This window comes from Juglans microcarpa x Juglans regia, chromosome 6S (genome assembly GCF_004785595.1).
Source record: "Juglans microcarpa x Juglans regia isolate MS1-56 chromosome 6S, Jm3101_v1.0, whole genome shotgun sequence".
Lineage (NCBI taxonomy): Eukaryota > Viridiplantae > Streptophyta > Magnoliopsida > Fagales > Juglandaceae > Juglans > Juglans microcarpa x Juglans regia.
Genome location: NC_054605.1, coordinates 18,935,987 through 18,946,296, shown reverse-complemented (window position 1 = coordinate 18,946,296; position 10,310 = coordinate 18,935,987). Strand labels below are relative to the sequence as shown.

At 33.0% G+C, this 10,310-nt stretch overlaps 1 protein-coding gene across 1 annotated transcript; it reads left to right on the top strand.

The window, feature by feature from the left end:
• Window positions 1–5,918: 5,918 nt before the first annotated feature.
• Window positions 5,919–9,561, top strand: LOC121237590 (glyoxylate/hydroxypyruvate reductase HPR3). Its single transcript, XM_041134408.1, has 2 exons — window positions 5,919–6,445; window positions 8,810–9,561. Exons 1-2 carry the CDS (start codon window positions 5,960–5,962, stop codon window positions 9,332–9,334), a joined length of 1,011 nt encoding a protein of 336 aa, XP_040990342.1. The 5' UTR covers window positions 5,919–5,959; the 3' UTR covers window positions 9,335–9,561.
• The last annotated feature ends 749 nt before the right edge of the window (window positions 9,562–10,310 follow it).

Here is a 10,310-nt window from a genome sequence, read left to right as displayed (position 1 = left end):
TTGTGTATTTTACATTTATTCAAGTCTTGAGATGTCATATCCCGATTGCTTAGACGTGAAATGTCACATATAATATTGGATTAACAAATGGCTATAATTTTGAATGGACAGTTAACGACCAAATCATTTCCCAACAAACAAAACCTAGAACTAAAAAGTTTAAACCATGTTTTTTTTTTCTTTTTTTCAATCTTGAGCCATAGTCCAAGAACTCGAAACTGTTTACTTGAATAGTCTATTCCAAGGATTTATATTTCGTGTTTGCATCGAAAATTTGTTTGAGATTTTCTGAAACTATTGAGAAGTTCGTTAGATGAATATTTTCAAAGTTTTGTGAAAAATAATTGGAGTTCTACTGAATTGAACAGTTTGAAATATGTTTATAGTCTATAAAAGAAGTAATGTTAGTTAGTGTTTTAAGTTGTGCAAACTTGCTTATTCATTTTAAAACATAGTAGGAGTCACCTCACCATTGAAAACTAATTTTTTTATCTGAATCTCAAGATTTATCTATTTTTTTTTTTTAGAAAGGATGTGTGAAACTAACGTACCTAAAATTGTATAAATAATATTCAAATCATTTCTAAGTGATGTGATCTATTAAAATATGTTTAAGATTTTTTATTTTTTATTTTTATTTTTTTTAAAGAGAAATGATATTTGTAGTTTTAGAGTGTGCAAGTCTTGTGTACTCAATTTGAAAAAAAATCAATAATATGAAATTTACATTAAAAAATTATTTTTTAATGACAGATCTTACTTTAAAAAAAGTGAAACGCTTTGGAACAATCCAACTAGTAATGAGAGAAAAACAATCATCTAATAACACAAAAGACACATTAGAAAGTTGGAAAAACACACAATACACAAGCCCACATATGATTAAAACCCACAAATGAAAAGAGCAATGTTCCCCACATAACAAAAGAGATCGAACCCATGCCTTCCTCACCAAAACTCCTTCCCCACTTCACAGCACCGTGAACGACGTCATAAAAAGAGACGATGGCGAACAAAGCAAAAGTGATAGGGGGAACGTCTACGCAAGGCAAAGAAACGAGTCGTATTCATTAGCCTGTTTCTCATGTTTTTGGCTTCTTCTTTTTTTACCCAAAATATCGACCCAAGTCTTAACAACACCCAACCCACCCAGATAATTAAATTGAGATGCGATTGTGATATGCCCAACCAAACTAAAATCACATTCTTATTAGTTTGAGTTCAGTTGATTTACACCATTTGGGATCTTGAGAAAAATGGTTTTCATAATCCAAGTGATGAGGGACAAGAGAGAGATGTCATGGGCATAAACTAATTTACCCAAAACTGATTTACACCATTAGGGGTCGAGATCTCATAGTTGCCATCCGTCGAGTTGCGGTGAGATTTTCTCTAGGGGTTGAGCTCCATCCTACACCTGGCTCGGGAGGTCGAGTTGCTATCGGGGATGAGTGTGGGGTCGAGATCTCATGTGATGGAGCATGGGAGGGTTGGGCTGTGATGAGTAAATCAGGTGTAGGCAACTCTACAATATGTACAATAGAAGGCTAACGTGGAGGCCCGCTATTGGAGGGCTGTTTATTGAGTAACAATAGCCAGACCGACTTCTAGGTTTTCTCTTAAAAAAAAAAATACTACATCTAGCGTTACTCTTTTGTAAAACATGTTTTTTTTTTTTTTTAATTGAGAAGATTTAAAAACAAATATTAATTCCTTATTCAAATTAAAGACGTAAAATCATTCTCATCCGCTTTCCTAAATGTCATTTATCTTTATATTTTGGGAAACAAATTTAGGGAAATCTAAAAAATCTCATCGATTTTGGATCCCTAAATAAGGGATTTGATTTAGGGTTGATGCAGTGGTTCTCCATATTTGGGAAACCAACATACATCCCCAATCAACCCATATGTTACTTTCCTGATGTTGGTCCTGCATGAAAATCTCTTTCAAGTCTCGATTGCCCTCGTTCTTATCGGCCCTCTCTCACACCATTTGCCACCATCTTCGGAGGCCCCTCTTCATCGGTCGGATTTCATGTAAGTCTTTGCCTTTCTCTCTTGTACAAATGCACTTGTTGTTTCGGTTTCATCCATGTCTGAACTCTATCATTTTCTCTCGCACAAATCGAACACACCCAAATTCTGAACTACCATGGTTTTCATATAAGACATTACATAGTTTCAACTTATTGGATGTATGTATTTGGATCTTTGGACACTCAAAATCGAAAACCCTACATTGTGAGCTACTCTAGGATTTGAATTTGGATCTTAATTTTTCTTCATGTCAGACATTCGAGGGGCGATAAAGTTTAGTTTGGACTAATTTCATCAACTGCATTATTCTGGTTTGAGAAAATTATTTGTACCTTTGAATCTCATACACTGCTTGTTGGCCATTCGAATTTTGTATTAGTTTGCATTTTTAACCATTTTTTAGTTTATCTTTGATTTCATTCTGTTTGACAGTCTATAACTAATGAATTTTGTGTTGGTTGGCATTGATAACCATAATATAACAGTGTTGGCTTTGTTGGTTTGCATTGTTAAATTATTAACCATAATGTTACCTTATTGGTTTGCATTGTTAATCATTTTTTAGATTGTTAAATTGTGTGCGTTGGTTTGAATTCTCTGTTGGTTTGCATAATGTTGTTGTGTGTGTTAGTTTGAATTTTGTGTGGTTTGCATTGGAGAAATTGTTAACCATAATGTTACCATGTTGATTTGCATTGTTAACCATTTTTTATATTCTCTTTGTTTTCATTCCATGATGATAATAAAGTTGAGTGGGAATATGAAAAATTTGTAACATACTTCACGGCATGGTAACCCGAACGAACAATCACAAAGGTAATTGATTGTTGTAGCCACTCGAGCATGTTGCTTTTTCCTATATGTTACTATTTTTTTCCTACGCCACTTTGTATGAGTTAATGGTTTGGATATATTTGGGGGCTTCACAAGAGAAAGTTGAGTATGGAAATGCTCACTATTTGTTTACAAACTTGAAGCAAAACGAAAGACAACACTACCTAATGTTTGGATCAAACAATAGCATTAGCAATATCTCACACTCAACAAACTATCGTCAAAATGAATATCTAGTATGTTATTATGGTACTAAAGCATGTCAACAAATAGGATAATGAGGGGCGTCGATTTTTCAGTTACCAAAACTACGAGGTAATTTTAAATTTGTTGGTGGTCTTATTTGCTGAATTGTTGTGGTACTGTTATGCTTACAGATTTCAATACTTATCAATCGTGTAGACTGGGCAAGCTTGTTGGTTTTTCTGGTAGTATGATTTAGAAATAATAGCACATGGCCAAAAGACAATTAACTGATTAAAATTCAAACTTCATAAAATACAAGCCTCAATAGACATTGACTAGAAATTGATTTAGAGAGGCGTAAGAGAAAACTGGAGAAAACCAGTTTGGTTATTCTGATTTCGATGTCTTGGTTATTTATTTTGAGAAATTTTGAGTAATCTTGTGGAGACATGTACTAAACTTTTGGACTCGGTGTATGGGCATTTTCAATAATTGTAATTATAATATAGTTTTATTATTCGCACATTAAATTTGTGTGTTGAAGCTAGTGTGGATAGGCAATAGTAGTACTTGTACGTAGAATTGATAAAATATTATAGATGTATTTGATCTCTTTTCAATTTTGTATTTCAATTATTGAGAATGAATATGCAGTTTATCAAGTGTGTAATTTTTCTTAACGTATGAAAAAAACATATTTATCTATTAGTTTCCTTCAAGTGTGCCTAAAGTTTAGATCATTTCAATCATTGTTAGATCTGGCAGGAAAATGATAACATTATTTTTTATTTATCCATTACAACAAATAAAATACTGTTGGAAAAAAGTGAATATATATTATTTGTAAAATTATAATAATTTCAAAACTATTCTTGTACCGGGATAAAAAATTAACTTCGTGTTAAAAATTTACATAGAAACTGATCTTGCTCCACATCGAAAAAAGATAAAAGAGTGAGTTAAAACTGTAAATAGAAGTGAGAAAAAAAAATAATAAAGAAAAATTAGAAAAAAATTATTTTAATAGAATATAAAACATATATGTAGGGCTGTAATTGAGCCGAGTCGAGCCGGTCTTTGGCTTGCCGAGCTCAGCTCGACTCAAAATACTTGAGCTCGAGATTTTTTTTTTATTCTTTGTTCGAGCTCTACTCGATAAGCTAAATTTTCAACTCGAGTTCAAGTTTGAGCTCGTCCCACTAATGACCACTAACGAGTTTGAGTCGAGCCGAGCTCGAGCTCGAGCTCGAATTGTTTATTTTTTAATTTTTTGAATAAGATTTAATAATTAATAAATTAAAAAAATAAAAAAATAAAATCTAATATTTAATTTATACAACTAACAAGTAGAACATCTATTGAATTATAAAATTTTAAAAAATTTATATATAATTAATATCTAACTAGTTGATATTTATCCAAAATAATAATATATTATATGTTTACATATAATATTATTAATACATACACTTAATATGATAGCATATATCTATTTCATATATAGTTCCCACATACTAGTATATGAAATTATTAAATTTTTTCGACTAATTATTATACAAATTATAAAATATACTTATGAAGTATATTTGCTATATAGATATAAGTAATTAGATTACATATTATATATTTAATTATAAAAGTGGTATGCTTTTATTATTAGTTACTACATATATATATGTATTTGTATATATACAAAAGTGTATATATATATATATATTTATCAATATATGAATGAGTTTTAATCGAATCGAGCTAACGAGTCGACTCGAGCATAAACGAGCGGGCCTTAACGAGCCTTAACCGAGTCTAATTTTGTCGGTATGTGTCATTTACAATTGGTATCGAGCTCGAATTGTTTGTTTTTTAATTTTTTAAATAGGATTTAATAATTAATAAATTAAAAAAATATAAAATATAATATTGAATTTATACATCTAACAAGTAGAACATCTATTGAATTATAAAATTTTAAAAAATTTATAAATAATTAATATCTAACTAGTTGATATTTATAAAAAATAATAATATATTATATGCCTACATATATTATTAATATATACACTTAATATAATAGCATATAACTATTTCATATATGGTTTCCACATACTAGTATATTAAATTATTAAATTTTTTGGACTAATTATTATACAAATTATAAAATATACTTATGAAGTATATTCACTATATAGATATAAATAATTAGATTACATATTATATATTTAATTATAAAAGTGGTATGTTTTTATTATCAGTTAATACATATATATATGTATATGTATATATACATAGATGTATATATATATTTATCGATATATGAATGAGTTTTAATCGAATCGAGCTAGCGAGTCGACTCGAGCATAAACGAGCGAGTTTTAACGAGCATTAGCCGAGTCGAGTTTTGTCGGGTATGTGTTATTTACAATTCGAGCGGTTATCTGTTTTCGCGAACAAGCTTTTTTTCTCACGAGTCGAGTTCGATTCGAGTTTAACCGAGTAAGTATCGAGCGGACTATTGAACAGACTAGTTCATTTACAACTCTAAGTATATAAAATGAAATGTAGAAGATTTTTGAAAAATTAGTAAAATTTAAGATAAAATTTTGAATTTTGTTATGTATAAGCAAGTTTGTATACCAATCTGCATACTAATGTTATTGTTTTCATATTCTAAATTTAAATTAATACTATTTTTAATAAAATTTATATTTTAATCAATTATATTAAATAAATATACGTATTAGTGCGTAAAATTATTTATAATTAGATTTTTTCTAAAATTTTAAGAATGATATAATCTAGGTAGGAAATTTTATTGAAAATGACGTGAATGCTCTAAAAAGTAAAAAGTATAAGAACGAGGGATCTGTTTTTGTTGACCTTTACTGTGTCGTACTGTAACAATGCCTGCTCATGAAAACGTCAACATCCCAAGTGGGAACGAAGAAGAAGCAGACCGCCGGCCTCTCGTGCTGGTACACCGCCTCCCCAGGTTCGCTCTCCCGTTCGACATGCGGACAACCTTCCGCCTTCTCGACCCAATCGCCTCCGCTACCGATGAGTCGCCTCAGGACTTCCTCTCCCGCCACGCCCCGTCCATCCGCGCCCTCATCACCGTGGGCCCCACCCCTGTCAACGCTGACCTTCTCGATCTCCTTCCTTCCCTTAGTCTCGTGGTGGGATCCAGCGCCGGCGTCGATCACATCAACCTTACTGAATGCCGCCGCCGTGGCATCGCCGTCACAAACGCCGGCTCCGCCTACTCGGAGGACGTTGCAGACTACGCTGTCGCACTGTTGCTTGATGTATTTCGTCGAATCTCGGCCGCTGACCGGTTTGTTCGGTCCGGGTCGTGGCCTCGAAAGCCAGAGTACCCGCTTGGCTTTAAGGTATATAACTTTATTCTGTGTAGGTTTATTTTTTTCCCTCTTAGGATTGATGACTACAAAACCAAAAACCGAAAAATGAAAGTTTCAAGTTTAGCATGAAGGAGTTTTATTGATAGAATAGAAATTTAAGGATGCTCTCCAACTTGTCAAAAAGGATTGCGTATGTATATCCTGTATCAGGTTGAATGATTTGTGAGTCAATTCAATATGGGAAAAATAGGAAACGTAAACTTGTTATGATGTTGATTAAGACGTGGTTCGTTGCTCCTCGGTGGAAATTTTGTAGAATCTACAACCGTGATAAGAAATAATGAAAAAGTACCTAATTCTAGAAAGTGAGTTTTGACCTTAATTTCCCAGTACTTTATGGTTTTTGACATTATGGTTTGACGGGAAAGATTGGACAATAAACGCAAGCGAATATGACTCCTTGCTGGAAATTTGCTAAATCTGGTCGTTTTCTTTTTCATTGACACCGGGTTTCTCAAAGTTCCGACTAATTTCGGGGTGCATAGGCACTTGACAAGGGGTTTCTCGTACACCTTGGGTAATTCAAAGGGAAGTTTCTCGAGAGAGTTTAGACTTGAAGCGAGCATACCACTAAGACCAAGATGTTTACCACTTTGAACGTTAACCTAGAAAGTGTTGTAATCGGGGAAATGGGCTCATCTTAGAGCTGAGACCATGCTGAACCTAGGAACAGATAGGATAAGAGGCAAAACAGGTCTATATCTTGGTCGTTTCAGGAGGGTATATAGTACTGAATGGGTGACTGTGCATTGCTTAGTGTAGGAGGATCGGTGTTTTGAATGACTACAAATCTAGGTATTAATTGGCTAAATAGTGATATATTACAACTATAAAATGAATTATAATGCAGAATGTAAAATGAATCATTTCAAAAAAAAAAAAAAAAAAGGATTGAAACTTGAAAGCATCCGTATGTGGTTCTTACGTGTGTAACTTAGGATAAAAGAAGATTATACTTAAATCCCCCAAATTAGAAACCTTCTACAATGTAACTTCGAAGCTATCAATTTTTGGTGCGTGGCACCCGCAACTCAAAACTTTATGGGTTAAATACGCTTTTCGCCCCTAAATTACCAGGTGTTTTATATTTTGCAACGCAGACTATAAATATTGACATATTACACCCATCAAATATTGCCAACTGTCAAATAGCAGCCTCCATTAAGATCCGACCATCAAGATTGTGCCGTGTTGCCTATTTTTTGCTGTTTTGGCCGTCAAATTTAGACGAAGTGTGCTATTTGTCTGTTCCTAGTTTTAGGTACACTGTATCAGTTTTGGTAGTTTGAGATGCAAAATGCGGAACATCTGGTAGCTAAGAGAACTGATATTGGCTTCGTCAAAAGTCTAGCGAAATGTAAATTTTGCATATATCGTTGAAAGCGTTTGCATTTGAGCTACAATGAATCTAATTCATTTTTCAAATTTGAATGGATATTGTTCACAGGCCAAAGGAATTTTTTATTCCAAAATAAGGAAGAACAACTCCCGGGCTACGGACTTTTTTGTTTGGTCATTAAAATCTTGATGCGTTGCTTTCAAGAAGAGGAAGCTGCAATTCGTAACTTGCAGACATTGTTTGACAGTAGAATTGTTAACTACATGATTGTAGTCTTCACTGGGGGATGAGCTTGAAAATAATTAAAAATTATCAATTAACTTATTATTAGTGTAATTGTAAAATATGGTTAGTGTAATTACAAAATATTAAATTAAATTATTGATTAACATATGGTTAGTGTAATTGCAAAATATGAAAAAAATAAATTAAAAATATTATTATTAAAAAAATAATATTATATTATTATTTTGATGAATCAAATGGCTAATCCAATGTAGGGTAATGGCTCGGGAGGTTTTGGACTTATGGAAAACATGTACCTTTCATCAAATTTTGGAGATGATTTTGATGAAGTCAATGGCAATGCTCTTAGGTGAAATTTTATTCAAACCAAACTTTAGAATTTGGAAAAGAGATACCCCATAGATGATTCAGGGGTATCAATGTGCTAAATTGCTAATTTTCTCTTTGATATTATCTAACTGCATTTTGATCTAAGCTTGTATTTAAGTATTTTCTATTATCTACTTCATGTTTACTTGGGTTATACCTATTCACATGATCCAATAAAACTTCTTTATTACTTATCAAAAGAAAAGAAAAGAGAGCAGTGTAAAATTTAATGTGCTTAATGGTATGTTCCGTTGCTCTATTTCTACATATTTCCTTTGTTGCTTTTTAGGAATTATTTAGGAGATTACGGGATATTTTCTGTTCATTTCTATCCGTATCATCTGATTGTCACTTGTTATATTGACTGGCTATGATTGCAGTTAGGTGGGAAAAGAGTCGGTATTGTGGGGCTAGGAAGTATCGGATCTGAAGTTGCAAAAAGGCTAGTGGCATTCGGCTGCAGGATCGCCTACAACTCAAGGAACAAAAAGCCATCTGCACCTTATACTTACTATGCCAATGTCTGTGACCTCGCTGTTAATAGTGATGTTATTGTTGTCTGTTGTGCACTAACAAAAGAAACACACCATATAATCAACAAAGATGTTATGACGGCTTTGGGAAAGGGAGGGGTTATAATTAATGTTGGACGAGGGGCTGTTATTGATGAGAAGGAACTGGTGCAATATTTGACCCGAGGGGAGATTGGTGGTGCAGGTCTTGATGTGTTTGAGAAAGAGCCTGATGTTCCTAAAGAGCTATTTACACTGGATAATGTGGTCTTGTCCCCACATCGTGCTGTCCTGACCCCAGAATCATTTGAAGCAGTGCGCGAGGTGATCACAGCCAACTTGAATGCTTTCTTTTCAAATAAACCTTTGCTCTCGCCTGTCCAGCATGAATGAAGTAGCAGCATTCACAGATGGATGGATTGACGGAAGGCTCCCAACAATAAAAGAAGGTCAATTTCAATGACTTTTTGAACATTGATCTGTTCTTAAAACCTTAAGTGGTCCGGTTTGATTGCCACATCTGAGCTGTACGGCTTGTTTGTTCTGGCTATCCAAACGGCAACAAGTTTGTTTTTATTTCATCTCTACGTTTTCAACAACCATTTGACAGTTTTCAAATTATAACTGAAATAAAAGTAAAATGTAAAAGGAACAGTGTAAAGTCACTATCTTCTTCGGTGATTCTCGCAGTCCTTTTTTTTCCCCTTTTCGATTTTGTCCATTCTTGCTTTCTGTCTTCTAGTATATGGTCTTTATTTATAGATTTTTTTAATAATAATTAATTATTGCTTTTCAAAACTAAGTGCACTATCTTCTAATGTACCGTCTTCATTTATAAATTTTTTAATTAATAATAAATATTACTTTTTATTAATATATTCACAACTATTATCTAATAATTATTAAATAATTTTTAATTATTAGTGAGTCTCACCCTTTTATCAAATTTCAAAAAATTCAAACCATCTTATTTTATCTCATTATTCAAACAAATATTTTTTTTATAAATTATCTCATCTCATCTTAACTCAAAAAAACTCATTATTATTTAAAACAATTCTTCTCCGTACAGTACTATTTACAGTCGGTGGAGAGTCGCTGACACCACATCCGATTTTTAAAAGGGGAAAATTCTAATATGCATTCAGTGAGAATGATAAGAAATGATATTGAACACTTGATCTCTTTGCTGTGGCAAATATCTTCAAGTCTCAAAAGCAGAAGAGGTAATGTACTGTGATGAAAGACCGTCGTCGTCGTCGGTAAATGCCCCAATCTCAGTATCCTCATCATTCCCGTCATTGGTCAATTGCAAATATGATTTGCTTTTTTCCAGCGAGACTTCCTTCGACCAGCTGTCCTTCAGTGA

Excerpts from the sequence above, each read along its gene's own strand:
- LOC121237590 (XM_041134408.1), top strand. The coding sequence starts at position 5,960 with ATGCCTGCTCATGAAAACGTCAACATCCCAAGTGGGAACGAAGAAGAA. Across the intron at positions 6,446-8,809 it reads AGTACCCGCTTGGCTTTAAG|TTAGGTGGGAAAAGAGTCGG; the intron begins GTATATAACTTT and ends CTATGATTGCAG.